Here is a 24,620-nt window from a genome sequence, read left to right on the forward strand (position 1 = left end):
ACACCCGCCTTTTGGCAACAAAGGAGCTGTGGAATGCTGCATCTGTTTAAATGCTGAAGAAATTGTGTGAATGGGGTGAGGTTTCAGGGAAGATAGGAGAGCTCCTGGTTTTTTTTTTTTTATTGAAATTTTAAAAATTATTTTATTTTTAATTTTTTTAAAAAATCTTTGAAACATCACATTTTACCAAATATTCACTTTAAACCACATAAAACTATGATTATGTAAGCACATTATACTGTGGCTATGATATTGAAATTAAAGTATATTTTAATTTTGCCGTTGCTATGCACAACTATTACCTCACCTTCAGTGATAGATGGGAGTTAGATTTATGAAGGCCAGCACTTCTTTAACCAGCTTCAAAACAGAGTTGAAGACCATCCTGTTCAGAGAAGCATTCCAGGCATGCATGATTGTCACTTTGCTATTGTGTTTTTGTTTGCCTGTTTTATTGAATTCATTTCCTGTAGTGCTATGTATTTTATATGTATTTCCTATTATTTCTTAGATTGTATGCCATAGGCAGGTTTACTCTTTTATATTATTATGTTTTATAGTACAGTGCTGTGCAAATCTACAGTGCATATAATAAAGAAAAAATAATAATAAATGAGGTAAATTAGTACAAAAATTACTAAGGATTCTGTTTGTGTGGTATGGTAGGAGTAATGGTGGTGTGTGTGAGACACCATGGTTACCACAATGGGTGATACCACCTTAGTGACTCCATGGTTCGATACAATTTGTCCTCCTGCTCCCATGGATTTTGCATCCACAAGTTCAACCAACCACAGCGTGAAAATATTTTTTTAAAAAATAATAATATAAATTCAGCAACTTGAGTTGTCTCCATTTATATGGACACCATTTTACTACCTATTATATATAAATGGGACTTGATATTCATGGCTGTGGTTTCCATGTGGAGTCTTCAAACCAAAACCCAGTGGACATGAAGCCCCCCTCCAAACCCCAAGTGAATACAAACCCCTGTGGATACCAAGGTGATGGATTACGGGACTTGCTTTTCAACATTTGGAAAGCTGTACATTCCAGTCTGTAACCACTGTTGAAAATCTTTGTAATGAGTTGTTCTTAAACTATTTGCTGCAGTATATTTGTCTTCTATGTAAACATGTATGCCCAAAAATAATCGTTGGCCTTAAAACTGATTTTTCAGATACATAAAAAAACCCTTCCTCTTATGCCATTTTTAAATTGCTCTAATGCAGTAAATACTAAACTAGTTATCAGTAATTGCAATCCCAGCCTTTATGTTCAGACATATTCTGATCTAGGTTCTTTATATAATAAATATTTAGTTACTATTAATCATGCTGCCATTTTCATTATTGGTTCCACACTTCTTTCACTTGCTGCATTAGGTTTTCTTATGAGCTACATGTTGCCCATAATTTAATAAATGTTTTGTTAGTTCTAGGATCGCATGTAATTTTTCATTTCTTTCAATAATCAATTGCCATGGTGGCTATGTATGGTGAGAAGTTGTTACTACTGTACATCAGGGAGGCACTGTTTTGTGGAAAAGATATAAACCATGATGTTGCAATATGCTTCCTAGCTACTGGTAGTTCTCCCTCCCCCCCCCCCCCCGCCCCCCGGATAAGCACTTTGCTGCAATTCAAGGAAGGAATTGTTACTGGTTTTCTGACAACAAGTAATCAATTGTAAGTTATCTGCTTTGTTTGTATATAGCATTTCAGTATGTCTGCAGCCGGTATGCAATTAGAGGAGTTTCCAACCTTTTATTATGCCTCAGCTTATCACAGCAGCAGTTAAAATGGTTTGTTGCATTCATTTTCATGACCCATTGAAGTCCAAATAATCCTCAAACACAGAAAAATAATTATGGTTATGAACCAGTTTGTGTTGAACAGCGTTGATAACTTCCCATCTGGGAGACAGTAAGAGATCATGTCCATTTCTTAACACACTTGTATTTCCAGGAGGGTTTACTGCATTATTTTAATTAATTAGCACATCCTGGAACTTTGATTATTTTATTTTATTTTGATCCCATATCCCCTGTTACATTCCATGAGACTGCAAGTTGGCATCATTAAGCTGGTTCCATCTTTTGTCTTGCGTGTTTCTGTTATCACATAGCTAGTGATAGAGTAAGGTCTAGTTCTGAATTCCCAGGGTGGGACTTGATGCTTGATTCTCAGTGGTTGTTTTTGCTTTTTGACCCATGTAATTTAAACTTTCTATAATTGGTAGTAAGATGTGGGGAGGAAATTCTTCATCCACAGAATTCCCAGCTTAGCAAACTATTCAACTGGCAAATGAATTCTGAACAAACAAATAAAATTAATAACTCAGAATGTTTTTAAGCTTCAATTTTTAAAATACCTGTGCATATATTCTGTCTCCATGCTATTAACATTTATATGAAGCCGCTGGTGAGATCATCTGGGAGACATGGGGGGTGTTATCAGTACGCTGATGGCACCTAAATTATTCTCTATGTCTCGGACTGATGCAGTAACTAGGAGGGCACTCTCTCCTCTAAATGCCTGTCTTGAGGCAGTATGGACTGGATGAGGGAAAACAAACTCAAATTGAATCCAGGTAATGGCGGAGGTATTTGCTATGGGGATCCCCAATCCGGGATGAGGATATGCCAGCCAGTTCTGGATGGGGTCACACTTCCCTGAAGGACTATGTCCGCAGCTTAGGGTGCTCCTTGACTGTTGTTTCAACTGACAGCACAGGTGGATGCGATGGTCAGGAGTACCTGTTATCAGCTTCAGCTGATATGCCGGCTGCACTCCTTCCTGGAGCTGGGAGACCTTGAAACAGTAGTACATGTGCTGGTAACCTTTTGGCTTGACTTCTGCAATGCTCTCTACATGGGGCTACTCCTCATACCAAGTTCGGAAACTTCAATGGGTACAAAATATGGCAGCCAGGTTGGTCGTGGGCACATCCAGAACTGCCCACATTACACCCATTTTATTATTTTCTACACTGGCTGCCTATAATTTCCGGGAAGAGTACAAGGTGTTGGTTATAACCTTAAAGCCGACATGCCCTGGGTCCAGACTCCTTGCAGGAGCGCCTTTAACTGGGGGAAATGTAAGGTACTGCACTTCAGGATGGAAAAAAATAAATACACCAATATGATGGGGGGACACATGTGAAAGGGATCTAGGGTCACAGTAGACACAAACTGAACATGATCAACAGTGTGATGGCACCTAAAAAGTACAATGCAATTTAGGTTGCATCGACAAAACTATGTGTCCAGATCAAGGAAGTAATAGTGCCACTATATTCTGCTTTGGTCTGGCCCAACCTGGAATATTGTGTCCAGTTCTGGGCACCATAATTCAAAAGGACATTGAGAAACTGAAGCGTGTCCAAAGGAGGGTGACTAAAAATGGTGAAGGGTCTGAACACCATGCCCTATGGGGATGACTTAGGAAGCTGAGATGTTTAGCCTGGAGAAGAGAGGTTAAGAGGTGATAATGATAGCCCTGTTGAAATCTTGGAGGCTTTGAAGGAAGAGATGAATTTTAAAGCCGCCTTAAAGGCTTCCACTGATGCCATAAGGCGGATCCCTTCGGGTAAGGCATCCATAGAGGGGGCGCCACGGCCGAAAAGGCCCCTTTGTTATGGTGACGCCAACTCACCTTAGGTTGGTTAAGAGACAGTTTTCCAGAAATTTGAGTGTCGGGGAGGCTTATACAGGGAGAGGCGTTCCCTCAAGAAACCCGGGCCCAAGCCACTTAGGGCTTTAAAGGTATAACCAACACTTTGTACTGGACGAAACAAATGGGAGCCAGTGTAGAGATTTTAAAATAGGTGTTATATGATCAAATCTCGTTGTGCCCGTATTAGCCTGGCTGCTGCATTTGGATCAGTTGAAGTTTCCGAACCTGATACAAGGTAGCCCCCATTAGAGCGCATTGCAGAAATCCAAACGAGAGGTTACCAGTGCATGTACTACTTTTTTTAGGTCCCCTCGGTCCAGACAGGGACGCAGCTGGCCTATCAGCCGAAGCTGATACCAGGCACTCCTGGCCATCGCATCTATTTGAGAAGATAAACATAGGGATGGATCCAGACTGGATGCCCTTGTGGTCACTTCCAGTCTATGTTTTATTGTTCTATGATCTAGGACTGGAAAATGGGATTGTTTCAGTGAGTTTTGCACTACTCTAGTTGTAAGCAATAATGGAATAGGAAAGCAAATAAAACTATTTTTTAAAAGATGCAATTTCTAAACAGGTTTTTTTTTTACCATGATTTTGAATCTAGGTACTTTTATGATCCATTACTTCTGTTAGCAAGGACATCTCTTTTCATTCTATTATAAGCAAAATATGCACTAAAATTGCAGCTGAGAATGACCCATTCTGGGTTTTTGTACTCATTTTTTCCACTCTTTGACCTCAGTTGCTGTCTGTGTAGCAATCCTTTCTGCTTCATGAGTCTGTGCTCTAAGGCAGCTTCTGAGTGAAAACAAAAGGTCACCTGCAGTTTCAGGAAGCCCCAGGGACTGTTATTGTTTCAAAAATGACTTAATATACAAACATTTATTAGAGAAAGACTTTAGAGAATGAGGTCATAAATTAATGGATGTGGAATGGAAGTAGAAAGAAGATAATGTGTGCTGGAGAGTATAGATGTCATGGAGCTTCTATTAGTTTAATTGCATTTAACAATGCCATATTTTTTCCTAGCCAGATATTTGTTGCTGTTTTAGTGAGGTTATGTTTAATTTGGACAAGATTTAATTTTCTTAGGTGGTGAAGACGTGTGTGAGACACTGTGTAGAAATGATTAGGACAAGAGCCATTGGATTGGGAGTTTGCTGGCACGGGTTTGCTTCTTGTTTGGGTGGGGCATCAGCCATTTAACACTCAACACACCACACACAACACACCGACAGTAGGGTGGGCACAAAAATTGCTAATACATTTATCTTGCATGACAGGATACCAACTAGATGAGGGGACCTACCTGTGGTTGACTCTGCCCTCTGGTGATTCATCTTTACCAAATTCAGTGGGTGTTAGACAAGGAGTAAATGGTATAGGTTGAGTATACCTTATCCAGATTCTAAAATCCAAAATATTCCCAATCGTCCACATGTGTGGCTGAGATAGTGACACCTTTGTCTCTGATAGTTCAGTATACAAATTTTGGCCCAAAGCAGTGGCAACCAAATAAGCCTTCTGGGCACTTTGGGGCGTGGTGGTGCCAAATGATGCATGCCTCAAGCTGCCTCTGAGGCCATCTAAGGCAGCTCCTAAAGCTAGCTCCAAAAGGAACAGCAAAAAGCCAGTCTGAGCCGCTGCAGTGGCCAGCTTCAGATCACAGTGTCCTGTCATCATAATCCCACAACACTCAGGGCAAGAGTGGCATCTGGCCACTCCTTTGCCCCATCTGCTCCACCCCTTTGTTTCATGCACAGATTTTGTTAAAATACTGTGTGTAAGCATTATCTTCCAGGCTCTGTGTTAAGATGTATATGAAAACATAAATTGAATGCAGTTGTCCCTCCATATTCGCTAGGGGTTAGGGCAACAGACCCCCGTAATATTGGAAAAACCGCAAATACAACAAACACTGTTTTTACCTGAGTGGAAACCTCTCTAGAATCTCTAGTCATCCAGTGCAAACTCTTGGTCAATGTCCAACATACACTGACCCATAGAATTGCACTGAGAGTAGATCTACAAATGTGTCTTTCAGTGCAACTTTTAGTTTAAAGTTGACCACAGAGTTGCACTGGAGGACCTAGACAGTCCTAGAGAGAAACTATTAATGAAATCCATGAATAATCAAAGCCGCCAAATCACAAAGCCGCAAATATGGAGGGATGACTGTACAGTATTTAGAGTTGGGTCCCCTCTTCAAGATAGATCCATTATCAAGCAAAAGTTTTTCCTTGCATTAAACCAACCAGGCTTTTGGGTTGTATCTGTTAAATAACAAGCCAATATTATATTCACCACATAATTAAGAAAAAAAGTTTGACATTGGAAAATAAAACATAGAAAATAGTTTGAAATTATGTGTTTGTATTATGTGCGTGCAAATATCCAAATTAAAGAAAAAATCCAAAAACACTTCAGATCAGCATTTTGGTAAGGGATACTCAACCTGTATTGGAAAAATTAGCCTGTTTACAGACGGCCTAAAAGTGCACACTCTGCACGTGCTAGGGTTAGAAAGGAGCGTCCTTTCCAGACGCTCCCAACCCTAGCACACGCGGAGCGCGCACAAAATGCGGCAGCCTGTTCCACATGGCCGCCGCCATTAACACGTCATACCGCGCCACCTCCAAATGACGGTGGCGTGACATGACCTCCTTGCGCCGCACAAGGCGCTTAGAGTGCCCTTTACGCAGCTAAGAAGGAGCTCCAAAACGGAGCTCCTTCTGGAGTTTGCGTCGCTGGCATAGCCTTCAGCATGGCTGTGCCAGCAGCGCAGAGGAGAAAGGGGCCAAGCGCCCCTTTCTCCTCCTCCCCACTGCTGTGGGGTGTCCTTGGGGCTTGACAGCCCAAGGACACCCCTTTCCAGTCCGCGGGAAGCGGCCTTTTTGCCGTCCCCGCGGCCTGAGAAGCAGCAGATCAGGGCTTGGAAGCTGCCGGTCTGGCAGCTGAGGCCCCATACAGCAGGGAAAGGGGCGGGTGCAGGCCGCCACAACACAGGCAGTCTGTAAACCCCCCTTAGTCTAACATGTGTGGTAGCCTTGGAAAATATGTTTTTAAGTGACCAATCCCTTTTCCTTGGAATTAAAGTTTGAGGAAGAAACCCAGGCAGGGTTTTGAAAAATGATAATAGAATTCATTGTTGTATGAATGGTCTTGACCCACAGAGTCCACTGTATTTGGGATTCAGTCATCATGCAAGTGTTTTTTCTAAAGTTTTTTTGATGCAGCATCTTAAAACATGGTTAGGGTCCAATGGCAGACTTCTTTGGGTGGGACTGCAGAATCCAATGAGAGGCGATGATATTTCCTTCCCATTGACATCCCCTTCTCTCCATACATAAATCAACTCTGTTGGAGCTGGGAAACTATCCAGAGCCAGTTTTTTGGGTAGCACTGAGAGCTGGAGGGGAAAGAAGAATTTCCATTATGCTGGATTAAAGTTCATGCTGCAGTTTTCTTACTTACTCTTTCTTAGACAACAGTGATAGCTTTATAGTAGAACCTATGGCTAGTTGGTACTTTTCAAGCTGTTTTAAATGGTTTTAATAAAATCATACAACTCAATTAAAATATATTTTAAACTGGGAAAATAGGCTAAAGTGAAAAGCTTCTAAGTCAAGCACTAGTCATAGTCAGTGATGACTCATTTGCCTTTTTCAATATTGAAACTGTTTTTTTTTTAAATATCCAACTGATTGTTTCTTTCTTCCTGTATTATTTTTGGCAGTTCCCAGCACAAGCTGCCAATTTTATATTTCTCACTTTGACAGTGAGTTTATTTTTAATGCCAAACATACATCAGAATAAAAGGGTTCATTTGCTTCTCTTCTGTTTAGAGTTATAATCAATTTAGTGGACTGCAGTTTTTTTCCTATAGCATTCTAACTCTGAGCAAGAGAGATTGACCAGATCAGCAAAAAGACACTGGTTTTTTAAACCTCCTTGAAGAGCTCCAGCCCAGACCAAAAATTACGACCCAGTCCCCCAAATAAATTGAATGAATGGATGTTGGGGCAAAAGAACTGGCAAAACGGCTTTACCGACAGAACTCCAACACTTCTTCAAAAACAATCTGGAAGAAAACAATTGTGTTTGGCATAAACTTTTGTGGTTAACCAACCCTACTTCAACAGAAACATAGACTGTACATTAAAGATAAATGTAATTGGACTGCAAATCTAGAAAAATGCAAATATTTAAGCTCATTTGTTTTACAATGGTGGCACACTCTGCTGCACCATTTTGTCCCTCTCTGCTTGCCATCCATGAAAGAGTGAGACCTTGACTCCCAAGTCCCACAACGCGAAGAGGTGGTGTACAGCAAATGAAAGAGAGAGTCCTATGTGTAAATAGTTTCCAATGTCTTACATTCTTCAATGCCTAAAAATTTGGGGGTGAAGGAAAACTTTCATGAGGGGGCAGGATTCCCTCATTTTGTCCACAGTTATGGAGAGTGGTGGAAATAAAAAGAAAGTTCATTCACCATCGCTTGCAAAGAGACCAAATCAAAGCTGCAATTTTCTGTCCTAGCCTTGTGTTTCTATAGCATGTAGCAATAGCAATAGCAAGTACATTTCTATGCTGCTTATCCAGTGCACTTAGCATTCCCTAAGTTTTGAATAGGTCCAAAACAGATGGCCTGAATAAATCCGGTTTCTAGCTGGCTTGAGGCATGGTATTTAGACATGCCCACACCCCCAAGTCACCTGGAAGCCACATCTGTGATTACACGCTGGCTGGCTTCCAGGTGACTCAGGCGTGGTGTTTAGACGCACTTGCTCTGGAGTCAGTGAAAAGCCAGCTCCAGGAGCAAGGGCAGCTCTTTTCCACCCCCAATAGGAACTGATTTTCTCCGCTCCTATTTGGGGCAGAAGCTGGCCTGATTGGCCATGGTGTGTGGTTGCCGTGGTTCACACCAGCTTTCTCCAGGGTGGTTTGAAGCCATCCCTTCAGGGCCATCTGCTTACACCTTAGTCATTGCTCATGAGGAGAATATTAGTTATAAAACAGTGCAGCCCAGTTACAAAATGCTTATAAATCCACTATGTTCATCTTTTTTTTGTGTCCTTGTGATAAGTATTCTGTGGTTTTTTAATTATCCAATACAGATTTTTCACAGATATTTGACTGCTAGTTTTCTTTCATGATCAATCTTGTGTGGACACTATGATTTCTTGCTTGCATTTAGAAATGCATCTCTGTACGTGGTACCTCGGATACGAATACCCAGCTTACGAATTTTTCGGGATACGAATAAATCCCATAGGGATTTTTGTTTCGGGTTACGAACGTTTTTTCGGTTACGAAAAAAGCCGGCGCTGTTTTATAATGGAGCCGCGCGGCAGCCGCGGCTTTTTTCTCCATTAGCGCCTATGGCAATTCGGGTTACGAAGGTTTTTCGGTTACGAAATTAGCCGCGGAACGAATTAATTTCGTAACCCGAGGAGCTCGTATTACAAAGAGCCCTGATGATTCCTCTTTTTTTCCAGAGTTCCTTGATTTATTTATGTTGCCATTGGTAAATGCCACCGTGTGTTGTATAACCCTCAGCCACGGATCATCTCAGGGTGTTCCTAACCAGCTCCAGCTGTTCTCACTCTTACATTAATCTCTTCCTTCTTTGGCAGCATTTCTTTATAAATGTTATTGAAATAACACTAAATCATGATAGACAAAGTACAGCCTTCCAAACACTAATATTCCCCACTACAGCTCCTACTGCCAGCTGGTGGGGTTATGTCGAACAGCTCACCTCTGTTCTAGGGCTAAGTCCAGTTGTAGTCTTAATGAATAGGTCAACTGAACCAATGGAAACTTTATGTCATTAATTTACTCAGGTTGGGACCAACAATTGGATTTAGCCCTGATTAGTAGAGAGCCAGTATGGTGTAGTGATTTGAGTGCTGGACTATAACTCTGGCAGACCAGTTTTGAATCCCATCTGAGCCCTGTAAACCCACCTGGGTTTATAATGCAACACAGATAATAGAATCAGGGTAGCATACAATAACATAAATTAATCGATAATTTAAATAGACTAAGATCTTATTAAACAATTTGACACATTAAAACAAGATATTAAAAATAGTTCTTTAAAATAATTAAAATCTTAGGCTACAAAACCCACTGAGTTAAAGTAATGTTTTCCTCCTTCATTTATATTTTCTTGTTCCTATGGCCTAAATCATATGTTGCATAACTGATTGCTTGCAAATATATTTTCTATGTATGTTTCAACAAAGCACATGGAAAATAATCAGTACTGCACCAGGTGGGCACTCAAAAGACACGAGGCCTTATTCTTTTCAAACGGGAAACTATGACACTTTTTATTACATTGCATTTTTGGAATTTTAGAATGCTTTTAAAAAGTGTGTAACATAGACATTTCCATCCCAGACTTCTGCGTATACAGTACTATCTATTTGAATGCAGTGTTTTAATAATACCTGTTTTTTTAAAAAGTTTAATATAGGAGATGTCATTGATTTTATTGATAATTAATGCTGATCTTAAGTTGTCACATGAGTGAAATCTGAATACATTTGCAGTTTGAAAACCTACAATGTACAGTCTGGGAAGCAAGGAAAGCATTCATCTTTGGGTTTATTCCTTGGTATTGTGAACAGATAGTATTGTTATCTTCCATAATGAAGGACTGTTCAGATTGCAGCTATTGAAAGGATTACAGTAATAGAAAGTGAAATTGATCCAGGGAGGATCCATCTTGCACAATTAAAATAGTTCCATTTACTGAGCAATAAAGAACACGACATGTTTAAGACACCCTTTCATTTATTTTGTTAGGATTACCTTGACTGTATCACTAACCAATCCAAGCTTTCTTTGGGGACACGAGGAACGTCAGCATTGTTTGGAAACATAAAAAGATATCTACCATTTCAATAGGTAAGTAAATGTTTGACTTAACTGAAAGCGTATACGGTGACTACTAATAAAAGTGATTGTTAGGTTCCCCAGTCCACCAGCAGGTTTAACACTGAAATAAAAAAAGGAAAGAAAAGAGAGTGTATAATTCAGTCCAGAATATGCAATATAGCTGTTGGTATTAACATAAAACAAGAAGCAAGAAGCATAAAGTGTTTATGAGGTTCTACCATGACTCCTATTGACAAACTCATTTGGAAATCTTACTTATTTTAAAAAATATTTCTAGTGGGTGTAGAACAGGTGCTTCTTATTATCAACTTATATATCACTTAGACAACAGGAAAACAATACCAAGGTTCTTCTGACTCCATAGGTGTTCACCTTCTTCTCTTTTCCTCTTGCTCATCTCTTCTCTGGGGGATAATGATTGGGGACTGTTGAGCAATTGCCAAGTTTGGAAAGTTAGCTTACTTTTTCCTGTTGCTGATTAGGGGTGGGCCACCTGGTGCCCTCCACATGTTTTTCACAAGCCCCAGACAGCATGGCCAGTAGTGAGGGTCTGGGGTATTATCTAGCCATAGCAACCTGTTAGAATATGATAGGAATGGGAAGCTTCTGAAAATTACTGCACACTGCTTCTCTCTGCAGCGGAGGTATGCCTCTTTCCGAGTGGTCTTCACTGTACCTGTTTCTTTTTCTCCCTCTTGGTGTTGGTGTTTACCAAAGCTACAAGGGACCCCTGTATTTATTCTTGTTATCAATGCTTGCAGATGGAGCATGCAGGGGATCAGGACTAGAGTATAAAATTTTTGGAAATTTGAAGCCATGGAAAAGAAAGTTTTTCCCCCCATTTTCCCCCCAGAAAATAATTGACATTTTCAGGAAAAATTGAAAAAAAAGGCAACATTAGCACTTTTTACACATTAAAAGTCACTGTTATTTAGGAACACAAATATGACTATGTACAATTTGATTTGGCATAAAATTATCACAATTGGTATATTAAAATACTGTGTATTCAAACAATTATTACAAATGGAATTTACTTTTATTTATTTATTTTAATTTTTATTTGTAACAAATTGAGTACAATCTCCTGAACTCTATGGAACCTCTTTGGTTTTGCTAGTTTAAGTAGTGCTAGCCAACAAAAACAAACAACAATAAAAAAACAAAAGGAAGCATCAACATTATTAACAAAGAAAAATATTTATTTTCCTCTGCACAGTATTGAACAGACATAAAGCACACACTCCCATAAAGAATTGGGGAGGAGGAAGAGATAGTGTGTGGAGGAGGGGACTAGATTCAATGAATAGCATGCCATTTAATCAGACTCCATTTCTGAGCTGAGGGCTATATCCACGTGCAGAAATACTCACCTTTGACACTACTTTAACTGTCATGACTCAATGCTAGGAACGCTAGATGTCTCATATAAACTACAGTTCCCAGAATTTCATAGCATTGAGCCATGGTAGTTAAAGTGGTGTCAGACTGGATTATTTGCCAGTGTGGATGCAGTCCTGTTATCAGTATCAGTTTCATTCTCTGCTTCTACTTCATTAGGTTTGTCATCATCCAGTATTCATGGACTTCTAAAACCAAAGGTTTACCCAGATTGAAACAAGCTTCTCTAACCTCTATGTCAGTTTATTTCTTGTTTATTGGCTCCTTGATTGGCTTCCTTGTATCCACCTGTAATGTTGTCTCCTTTTTTCCTCCTACCTTTGCCTTGTCAGGCATTACTGCTTTTTCTAGTTTGTCATGTCTTCTTGTAACATGACCAAAGAACAACAGTATTATTTTAGTCATCTTAGGGTGAAAGGGCAGCCAAGAAGGAGTGGTCCTGGTTGCGATCGGGTCCGGAACATGGCGACTGCATGGCTGCTCGGAAAGTGGGCAGCTGCCTGTGGTCTCAAGCCACACGCTACAGGAGCTGGATAAAATGGGTCCATTTTGATCTGGTCCTTTGGAAAGATTGCAGCATCAAAATGGCTTCTGGCCACTTTTGGGGAATGTGTTGGATACACACCACACCTCCAAAATGCCAGAAGCCATTTCATTTGCCCATGTGTTTCAGGACATGGTTTCTATGAAGAATTCAGGCTTGATTTGCTCCTGTACCAATTTATTTGTCTTTTTGCAATCAAGGATATCTGCAGAACTCTTCTCCAGCACAACATTTCACATGAGTTCTTTTCCTGTCAGCTTTCTTCACTGTTCAGCTTTCACAACCATACATAGAAATGGGAAATATGATGGCATGGACAATCTTAACTTTATTATTCAATGATATATCTTTACACTTAAGCATGTAGAAAGCAAAAAAAAAAAAAAAAAAACAAAACCAAAACAAAACAATGTGGAGACAAGCTCTGTGTGCTCTGGGATGGTCAACTGTTTATTCAAAGTTATACCTACCCTTCAAACTCAATGGAGTTGTAAACACTCTCCAAAATATAGGATCATAGAGATTAAAAGGAACAGATATGCAACATTTCTTTATACAGTGCACCCTTGTTTTATGCAGGGGATCCTTCTGGACCCCCCCCCCCACGTTAAAAACAAACGCATATGCTCGAGCCCGATTGCAAGTAATGGGCTCATGCTCGTGGCGGCACATGCGTGCCACAGGCACATGCACCATTGTTTCTTCCAGTGCACAGCACCAGAAGAGTTGTGCTGCTTTCAGCATATGCTGAAAGCAGCGTATAATGTGCCTGCTGTGTGGCACGAGTGCACTGTATATACATATTGCAGATAGACCTTGAAAAGGCATAACTTGAAATATGTCTTGAAATACAACACAGGGACTCTGATGCCATCTCTCTAGGTGATTACTCCGCCTATAATTTTGATATGAATAGTATGGGTATTTTTTGTTATAGTTCATTAGTGTTGTTCTGTCTTTTTAATAATTATATGCATATTTGTATTTGTTTCTAGCCCCTGTGGCCAAAATGCGTTGGGCTTTTCAAAAGCTGAAATAAATGGTTGACCATCCAGAGCATGTGGAACATGTCTCCTCATTTTTTTTTCCTGAGCAGATGGGCCAGGATAGGAAGGGCTTGACCCAATCCAGATTGGTCCCTGGGCTGGTGCGGGGACGGGTGGGTGTTTACATGCCCACCAATCCCTGCACCATGGACCATTTACTGCCACCACAGTTTCATTGTTTTCACCATCTGCCTTTAAAGTGATGTAATTCGTCTGTGGTCATTATTTTTTCTTAATGTTCAGTTTTAACATTTAGCAGGGGTTTTCTGGTCAACACAGATGAAGTCAGCTTATACGTATGAGTTCAGTTCCTCAGGGAATCACATAGAGAGAACATACCAAAAGAATGAAAATGCTGTGGCAATCAGGATTATCACTGATAATATGCTGTAAAGGTCAGACTTGTACTGTGAATTATCTGCAGTCTTTTGTCTGAAATAAGTTGCATCTACTTACAGAAACAATTAATGCAAAAAGCTATTGGTTACCCCTCAGTAGATCAAAGTTAGAATAAACAGCCAGCACATGAAAGCTTGTTTATAAACCCTACAAGGCAAAGTTGTAAAAAAAACCTGTATTGTGCAGGAAAAGATTTGGGGCTTAAGTAGGGCATGGTATTTTCTCTTTTCTCCTTTAATGCCTTCAGGCTGACTTTCTTGGAGGGAGTTTATCATCACTGAGGGTCGTAGCTGCAGGATGGGGCTGGGAACAAGTACACTTCAGAGAAGAGATACATGTGTGAGCTTGTAATGCATGGCAACCACAATGGTGGCATGGAGTCAGGGGTCATCAGATTTCCCTTAGAGTTCAGCTTGATTTTCACATTGGAGGTTTCTAAAAATGGATTTTCCTTTATTGTAATGAAAAAATATTATTGCATAGCATGGTCCTGAATGGGCAGTTAAGACCTATTAGCTTTCCAAAAGCCTAGTCATAATGTAGATGGAGACTGCTAGAACTGGGGTGTTGTTTTGGCTCAACACAGATGCTTGCACTTTTGGTCTCTCCTTGGTTCCATAGCTTATGGGGACTGTCATGACCAAGATCTTGCATTTCAAACAGCAGCTGTCAGTGCTCTCTCTCTCTTATTTTACATATGTGGAGAGTAGGGTTACATAAAGCTATCTTGGAAAAGAGCAGCGTGTGGAGATGATAGAGATGTGTGCCTCCATGTTTTTGTAGCAGTAGGAACAAGACTTAATAATATGTCTAATCTAATCATTCTAATGCAATGGGAAATCAAAATTTTAGTTTTGTCCAAGTACAGTGGGCCCTTTCCTTACGAAAGGGATCCGTTTCCCCTGCAGAAGGGAAAATACTGTGTATGGTGGAGTCCCATTAAAAACAATGGTGCTCATGAATGCGGTGCACCACAGGTGTGTGCACCACAGATGTTGTGCACCATTGCTTTTCTGGCGTGGGTTTCAGTACATGCTGAAGCCCCGTATGGCGTGCCCATGTATGATGTGGGAGCACTGTAATCCTATTGTAAAAAGGAAGCTTAGAAGCTACATGTAATGCTGCATATTTGGTCATGTTATAGTCATAACTGTAAAAGGAAATATGGAATAATAGTAACACAATAAAACATTAATGTCATTGTACTTTATATCAGAAAACAATTTAAATGGGGATCCTTTATTGTAACCTACGCGTGCTTTAAAAGTGCAACATTTCAGTTGCAGACAGTATATGTTCCTATATGAATTTTGTTAGAAAAAAATACTAGCAGTTTTCCCTTTTTTGTTTGTTTGAACTAGTGAACTTTTACAAGACTTGGAAAACTGTGACAGTGACCCATTATGTCTATAGCAGAATGTTTTGTATCTAAGGTAAGTGATATTATTTTCTTGTTCATGTTAGTCTGAGCTCTGTTTTATTGCAGCCTCTTTGTACATAACATTTCCAGAGGTGATATCAGTTGAAGTTGAAGGCTTTCATGGCCGGCATCCACTAGCTTTTGTGGGTTTTTCGGCCATGTTCTATAAGAGTTTATTCCTGACGTTTTGCCAGCATCAGATGCTGGCAAAACATCAGAAAACCCTTATAGAACATGGCCACATAGTCCAAAAACCCACAAAAAACTATGATGATTCATTCTCCGATGCTTACAACTGAGAGGTAATTTTGCAAATGTAATCACACAAAAGCCAAATAGTTTTACAGTTTGGCATGGACAAATGCTCAACTTTTAGTTCAGTTCAGACTTATGTTTCATATTTCAATACAAATTCCGATCCATTAACAAATTCATGTTTACATTTCAAAAATATCCAAGACATTTTGATGTGGCTCAATGCTTATTTTTTGGCTCTACAATTAAGACATCTTTTCCCCCTTCTGCTGAGGTTGCCTGAGAGCTCTGTAGGGTGGGTGGCCTAGAAGTGTGTGTGAGGGAAAAACTGACTCTTGGTTCTTTTTCCAAAGTACTTTGTGGGCTGTATGTGTTATACCTTAGAGGTATGGAAATAATTTTGTCCTTTCAGCTGAGCACCAGAGAGAGAACACAGAAGGCAGTGTTGTCCCGTTTGGTTATATCTGCCCCGAACCTATTTCCCCTTATATTCCTCCTCTCTCCAGCCTTGCTTACCTCAATAAAAATACTTGTATTCATGTGTCAAACTTAATATGTGGTATCATCTGGAAGGACCATTTATGTCTTAAAATAAATGTTTGTATATTTATACTTGGGAGTTCTTTCTTTTTAAGTCATGCAAGATGTTATAGTTGCATGGATTTTGGCTGCTTGTCTGTTGGCCACTATCCATGCTGCTCAGTTTCTCACTGAACATCAAAAATCCTTCTTCACATGCCAAAATATATATGGATACCTAAGAGGAGAAATGCAAGTTTGATAGAACTATAAAATAATCAAAGCATTTAAACAAAATATCTAGAATACTGGCCAAAATCCTGGGTCAGGAGAAGTATTGTAAAGTTCCACACAAGGAAAAGCTACAAGTATCTCCCCCTCATGCCTCCCAACCCACATTTAGCTACTGCATTCCCCCTACACCACCAATTTACTGGCTGGTAGAAAGAGGGGAAGTGGCACAGAAGCATCCAGCTGTGTTTCTATATCTGGATGCGCAGTGATAAGGTATCCTCTGGGACCTCCAAGATTCTTCCAGAGTCTAGGAGGTTGACCTCAGTGATTTATGTCCAGCTATGGAGCTGCTCCATTGTTCTTCACTACTGGTCATTAAAATGCTGGTGGAGGTTAGGTTAAAGCAACTGAATAGTGGGTTTGGGGTGGAGTTTAGTCATTGCACAAGGTCAGTAGAGAATTCTTACCTCTACAGTGACAAAAAAAAAAACCAAAACAGGCTTATGCAGGCATAAGTTGGACTTGTGCCACAGTAAGTCACCATTAGGATGCCAGATGCTGTCTAAAGGATTTCCATCACATTTTGTAATACTAATACAAATCATTAATTTGAATGTTAATTATATTTCTACTAAACTTTTAATATATCATTCTTTTCCCTGTTTGTTTTATAGCCACTTAGTTAAGGTTGTTCCTCTGGTGTGATATTAAAACTCCCAGTGTTTCATCTCCATAGCAAGCCAAATCCACCTCAGTGAATTTGTGGAATCTGAAATGTATGAAGAAAGTCACAACCCACTTGGAGCGATCTGTGGGGGACGGGTAGCTCCCTTGTCAGTGGGTCAGTGAAGCAGCTCAGGGTTTTAGTCCAAACTTGAATTAACCAAGGTCCTGAAACTGGCTTGGGAATAGGATTCAGTAACTTGAATATGGCCGTTAAAGTTTGCATGAAAACCCAGAATGGTTTCACTATTACCCTGATTGAGAGCCACCCACCATTACTGCAGAAAACACTGTTTCATGGAATACAACTACAGTAGAAACCCCATTTCTGCAGAGAATGTGTTCCCTGACTAATTGTGGAAATATGAAACCATGGATAATAGCAAACCCTATTGTAATGAATTACTTCTGGTGGAAGTTGACCATTGAGTCACACTGGAGTGACACAGAGATTCTTAGAGAGAACACCTTTCTAGGCATTTCTCAATCCTCCAGTGTGACCCTATGGTCAACCTCTGCCAGAAGCATGCCACAGAGTTGCCTTGGAGACTAGAAAATGGCTAGAGAGAACATAATTTTTTTGGACATGGATAATTGAAAACCATGGGTACCCGGTCCCATTGATATGGGGGTCATCATACTGTATATAACCAATACCAATTGTTCCTCTAGCTTAATGCTGTTGGTGATTCCTAAGTAGAGTAGACCATTGAATCAATTATTGAATGTTGAGTAAACACTTAAGCGAAACCCATTTTTGAGTAATTGTACTTTAGTCATGACTAGCATAGGATTCAGGCCCTACTATCGATAACCCAATGAATGGAAGCCATCAGAGCATGGAAAAATATTTGCTGGACTACAACTTCCAGGATTTCCCCATCCAGCATGGCCAGAACGCTAAACTTGGAGGGCCTGGGGAGTAGTAGAGAACGTGCTCTTGGAATAGCAACCAGTGAACCAACAACATCCTGAACAAAGGCCCCAGCAGCAAATAACAGACTTTTGCAGATCACAAAAGCTTTACAAGCAAAAATGAAAGCCAGGCCTCTTTGCCTTTGCTTACTGATATTCTGGGCATTTTTAAAACATGCATTTATGCATGAACACCCAGGAAACATTAACTGAATGACTGCAACAATTGAAGTACACAGCTGGCAGCCTAGATATTTTACAAAAGAATTGTTAGGTTGACTGTTTTTTGGGGGCCAGAGTGGACAGGGAGGGCAGAATAGCATTCAGCTTCCACACCTGCATCCCCTGGTCCAACTCCAGAACTCTTCTGGTGATTGCAGGACCCTTCAGAACAGTACTGAAATATACTGGGGCCTTCAGGGAGGACAGAACAGAAAGGAAAGTCCCATTGGGCAAATGAAAGTGATACATGTAACATTGGGTGTTGCCCAATCCTCTTTATATTTTGATTGGTTTTTGAATGGGTCTTACACATAACTGCTGACTTCACGTTCATTTTCTAATCCCAATTGTATACTTTCATGACAACATCTGCTGAAAAACAGAAGAAAAATATAATTCTTAGGATAATGGGCAACAATTTCATTTGCAGGATGATGTTTCACAGTTACATGATCTTATGATTAATGACCTAAATGTTTAGCATAGTTATAGTGAACTAAATAGCTGTTTCTTGTGTTTTTTTTACTTGCTTGCTTTTAAAATCTTATTTACAGTTAGGATAGATACAATTGATGTTGAATTTTGCATTTGAAGGGAGAACCCTACCTCTCTTACAATGAGAACTAGAATGTGAACTTATTCCACTTCCTAATTACAGACTGTAATGTTTCTGGGTGAGTAGATTGGGTTGACTCTATTATTAGTTCATGGCAGGAGTAGCTTTCAGCTGTAGCTGTTAATTTAAAGCCTACACATTTAATAGATTGTAATTCACCCTTACTGTTTTTCATGTGAGTGAAACAGCTACATATATGTATTTCAAATCAGAAATGCACGGCCTAAACACATCAGCAAAGGCTCAGCTGAAGTCTTCTATCTTACGGTTGCTGTGACTGTCTAGTAATAAGACAGTCTTTTAAGTAGAGCAGCAAGTTCTTTTTTAAAAAAAAAAGTCGGTACACTATGCTTACCAGATGACCTCATGACACTGTGAATGCTCCATAAATCCTTATCCTTCTCTTCTGCTTTGCATACCCTCAGCTTGAATGTTTAAGACCAAGGGTTTGGAGTTGCAATTAACTGACTCTTTTTGTTTTTTAAAGCAAATTCATCCACTTCATAGTTTGCAGAACTATTGACAAAAAGCATGTGTGTATCATCTGGTTTCTCATGACTGGGAAAAAAAACTATGAGCTTCAGTATCTTCTTGCCTCTTTCCCAGTAGCCACTTCTATTTGAAATATCAGACTGAAGCTAGAGGTGCTCCTGTCTCTTTAAGGAGTGTGTAGAAAAGGGAATTTCAGGAGGTAATGCTCATCACATAACCAGGTAACATGCAATACTTGCTGAAAACCTTTCTTCTACACAGCCATTAAAAGGAACAGGAATCCTCTCCATTGTCATGCTGGGAACCCGAGTGCACACCTAAAAAGTTACATATTTGAAAAATATTACAAACCAACCTGTTTAAGCGTACAAAATGAATACATTGAGGGAAGGTTTCTTTGAGGTTCTTTTCCAGATGTCCTTGCCAAGCAAGATGAGGGTGTTAGTCACAAAAGCGTGAGTCTTCTCAGTGGTGCTAAGCCAATGTGGACTCAACTGATGCCCACATTGCAATGGTTTATACCAGGCAAACTTCTTTATTCTCTCAAGCTTTTTAGCCTTTAAAAACATGTTAGTGCTTTTTAAACTCTTACACTTCTGATATCCTTTGCTGTTAATTTTGGCTTTTATTTGTTTAGATATTATGTTTACTATTATAATGTTACTGTTACATTCTTGAGTTTTGGTTTTTTTTGTTAACTTGCTTCAGAAGGTAGGCAGTATAAAATGTAGCTGCTCAACACTGAAATTAAAACCCATGCCTGTCAATAAAAGATAAACTATTCTCAGCTTTGCCTGCTACTTACTGTAGTTTTGCCCTGAATTGTTGCTTCTTGTTGGCTAATCAGAAATCTTGTACATTGTGGAAAGAAAAATATAATTTCCATTTCTGAGAAAGATGAAAATACAATAAAAAACCTAAGTCCAATTCCTAGTCCCAAATAGAGTAGACTTATTGAATCAATTGCTGAATATGTAAGAGCTCCTATATAAATTATATTGGATCAATAGGTCCGCACTACTTGGGACTGGCAATTAGGTTTATGGGTGATATCTCACAGTGAATTATATTACAGTAATGTGAGTCTATTTTCAGAAAAAGATTTCTAAATAGCACTGTTACACACTTATGGTAACTAAGTTTTGTCTGTACATGAATGGGTAGAAAACTTGTCCTATATTGGTATTTTTGGATGGATGGAAGTGAAGCTGTAAAATGTGGCAAGTAATGTTGAGTTCTATGCAAGGCGGTTTCTTATATAAGGATGATTTCAAAAAATTCTACAGTGTTGTGATAAAACCAATATACTAAATGAACCTTTTCCCTCCTGATCTTATACAGAGTGAAGATTTCCACATATACACACACGTATTGTACCAATTATCCAAGGTAGGAGTGTTTTATTTTTATGTGTTCTTTTGAAAGCTGTAAGTACATTTAAATACGACTATAAAAATTGCATTCAGGCAAAAATATATGATATATGATTAAGAAAGGCAAATAAAAGAAAGAAAGTAGAAAAGGGATTCATGCTTTCTGAATGGTGCCTGTATGAAACATCAAGTAAGATACTGTATTACATTTATTTGCAGGCTAATGACTTCATTTGAAATAGAATAATACTTGATTTCCCGTTCATGGGGTAACTACTGAATGCTGAGAATGTGCACTGCAGCATAATACATATCATGAGGAGAGTTTGAGTTCTTAAAAATAATATACAGGTATTTCATGTTGTTAGGCTACTCATACAGTACATAGGACCGTGAAGCCTACATATCCAGCCAGCCATTTTGTAAGTTTCTGTTAGAGAAAAAAAATCTTTGGGATGTGTGATGTCTCGTGCTGCCGGTGGTTTGAATTGGTACCAACTGGAACAGATGCAGTCTTCTTAGCTACTCAGGAACAAAGTAACTTCAACACAGATTTTCACTCAAATGAGGGTTTATTGACTTTGTTGCTATTTACACTTTACAGCAGGCTACTATACATCTATACTCTTTCAGAGTCCATGCTAGAAGCTTGAATTGGACATCAGTCTTTGTTCTCTCAAAAGTTAACCTTCCCACCAAGTGGACACACCTCTTCCCATGAAGTCACCATGCTACACAGGAGCATAACAATAACACTTTGTTTATATTATGTCTCAGCACATGTCCTTGAAGACTTGCTTCCAGGCCTAGGCTTTCTGGCCTGCAACAGGAACCATTTTAAACCTTAGTTAACCATTGACACTCTGACATTTTCAATACAATTTAGAAATATATTTTAACATTTCTCTGTTTTGCCTACCAGGTAGAAGTATTTATTTGGAGTAAGGTGGGGGCAGGCCTGCCAAGAATGGATTTGTTTCCAGGGTGAAAACTTGTCAGGGCTCCTGTCCCCAGGGGCATCACTAAGGAGTGTGTTTCAGATCTTCCCTCAGTTATACCCTAAGGAGGGGGGTGACGTTCATGCTCCCAAAAAATCTGCCTTTTGGCAGAAATGGGCAGTGGCATTTGCCTATGTCTGATTAAAATTGACGAGATAGTGAGAATGGGGCGAGTCCCAGTGGAAGGAGAAAGGAGAGGCCCCAGTTGTTTTTAAAAAAAATAAAATGTTAATTTTTTAAAATATATATATTTTAAATTTAATTTAAAATTTTCTTTTTCTTAAAAACATAATATCTTCCAATTTTCACCTTTAATCACACAAAACTATGTACATGTACAGTGGTGCCTCGGGTTACGAAATTAATTCGTTCCGCGGCTAATTTCGTAACCCGAAAAAAACCTTCGTAAGCCGAATTGCCATAGGCGCTAATGGGGAAAAAAAGCCGCGGCTCTGCCGCGCTCCATTTAAAACAGCGCCGGAGTTTTTTCGTAACCCGAAAAAACTTTCGTAACCCGAAACAATAAATCCCTATGGGATTTATCGTTATCCCGACCGAAAAATTCGTAACCTGGGTATTTCGTATCCCGAGGTACCACTGTATATGTGTTTAGGCTGTGTGTATGATGTTGTAATTTAATGGTATGTTTTTAATTTTGATAGTTGTTTATTTCTCAACTATTACCATTACATCCAGTGATATATTGGAATTATGATTTATGACTAACATTAGTACAAAAAACATTACTAAGGATTTTGTATGATGTGGTATGGGAAGAAGTCAATGTGTGTGGGGGTGACACCATGAATTACCTAGGGATGCCACTGCTTTTAATAGTTATGTAGAATAAGGAATTTAAGCAGGTATAATTTGACACTTGGTTGTGTGACAACCAATATGTGCTGAAAGGTACAGGAGCCCTCTCCAGTTTTCATTCTGGCACTCTATACCCAGCTAGTGTTGACTAATTTTTCAAACAGCAAAACAGACTATTGCCAAGGTAGCTCAAGACTAACTGGTGTATGTGAACCAAGCCTTTATAAATACAACCTCAAATGATGTATAAATCCAGCCTCTTATAACAGTTTTAGGCTGCCATAAGAATAGAGGTCTCTTAGGAACCCAAAACTCTTGTGAGAGGCTCTCCTCTCACAAAATTTGAAGCAGTCTTTATATATGCCTCCCTCATGTACTACTCACTTCTTGCCTTGACCCTGCAGCATTAAGAGCAAAAAGCCTGGGTACTAGTCACACTCAAAACGTACCGACCTCTACAGCATTTGGTATATAATTTGAGGTCATTTTGCTGCATACCAAACACTGCATTCTGTTGTGAGCACAGCTAGTGCCTACTCTTCCTGCTCTCTCACTGGAAATAGGGGCTGCTCTACCCCAAAGGCAAAGGATACGCGCAACATAGACTCTGGGGCATCAATAATTTGTACATGCTTTTCTCCTGTTCTATGATATCATGATATCTTTGATACAGTAGCACTCTCTGCTGTTTCTAAAGTGCAAACTCTAGTGGCAAGACACCTTTCTTTCTCAAAGGATCTTCAAGCAGAAAGAACTGTGATGAAGGAAAGCATCTTTAAACCATAGGCAAAGTCAGTAATTACAGTTTGTAGATTGTACAGTTGCCAAAAGCAATACTTGTAAGAATCTTGCACGTGCTTGAAGTGGCCTTATGGAGGTACAGTACTCAGTATGGTCAGTGCTGTGCATTTGAAGCTGTAATTTTCTGTATATTTAATGTATGATTACACAGTGATTGTGCTTATATTATTCACAGGTCAGTGTCTGTACTAACAGAATGCATGAGGAACAAATCCCTGGCCAAGTTTTTCAGAGAAAGACAAGAGGCTTTACAGCATTCTCTACCCTTAGGATCCTATCTCTTAAAACCTGTCCAGAGAATACTCAAGTATCACCTGCTTTTACACGTATGTTGGCATTTAAGTACCTCTTCTTTGGATGTTTGCTTGCATTGTACAGCTCTAGACAGTAAGGGTCAAATTACATGTTTGTTGTTATTTTTTTCAAAATTGTATAAACTGGCCATTTATCCACTAAACACCTTTGGAGACCTGATACAAAATGTGAAGATCAGGAATCCTGCACCTGACTTCCTACTGAAAAGTCTTGTTCCAATCCATGTTTGTTCACCCTTAGAGGTCCTGTTGACTGCAAAATCAACTTTTTGTTTAGAGTAGCAACCAGAAAGGAAGGAGTATTTAGCAGAAACTGAGAACAGACAACTATTCAGATCAGAAGAATTGCTATGCCCTCCCCTCCCCCTTTCCCAGCATCAATAATGCAATGTATAGTTTGACCCTTTTTTCCTACTGACTCCAATCTTCCCATGTTGTGGCCAAAGTACAACAGCCTCAGTTTAGTCATCTTTGCCTCCAGGGAAATATCAGGCTTGCTCTGATCTAGAGCTCTTTTGATTGTCTGTGGTATTCTCAGTATTTTTCTCCACAACACGTATCAAATGTTGATTTTCTTCTGTCAGCTTTTTTTCACTGTCCAGCTCTAACATCCATACATGGTGATGGGAATACAGTGGCTTGGACAATAGGAGTTTCTGTTAATCCTTGGAAATATACTCTCTCCTTTTTTAAAAGCCTATTGATATATTTGGACAAAAATAGTCTATTGATATATTTGGACAAGAAAGGGAATCCTTGCAGGCAACATCAATAAGGAAAACTATCTGGTACACCTCTCATTGTTTTAGAGTGCAGGTGAGAGAACTGCATTATCAGAATTTCTTGTACACAGAATAAGTAAAAGCTAAAATTCCTTTTTGCAGTTTTGGTAGAAGGAATTTTAGCTTTTACTTATTCTGTGTACAAGAAATTCTGATAA

General features: G+C 39.5%; 2 protein-coding genes across 2 annotated transcripts in view; one reads left to right on the forward strand and one right to left on the reverse strand.

Moving 5' to 3' along the window:
• Positions 1-24,620, reverse strand: part of PCMT1 (protein-L-isoaspartate (D-aspartate) O-methyltransferase) — a 138,154-nt gene that overhangs the window by 45,596 nt on the left and 67,938 nt on the right. The gene's annotated exons all lie outside the window — the stretch shown is intronic.
• LOC121922303 (pleckstrin homology domain-containing family G member 1-like) overlaps positions 23,512-24,620 on the forward strand; it is a 6,306-nt gene continuing 5,197 nt past the window's right edge. The window contains exon 1 of the mRNA XM_042451548.1: positions 23,512-23,692. Within this exon, the coding sequence (XP_042307482.1) occupies positions 23,567-23,692 (126 nt within the window). The 5' untranslated portion in view covers positions 23,512-23,566. The remainder of the gene's footprint in view (positions 23,693-24,620) is intronic.

This window comes from Sceloporus undulatus, chromosome 1 (assembly GCF_019175285.1).
Source record: "Sceloporus undulatus isolate JIND9_A2432 ecotype Alabama chromosome 1, SceUnd_v1.1, whole genome shotgun sequence".
In the NCBI taxonomy this organism is placed as follows: domain Eukaryota; kingdom Metazoa; phylum Chordata; class Lepidosauria; order Squamata; family Phrynosomatidae; genus Sceloporus; species Sceloporus undulatus.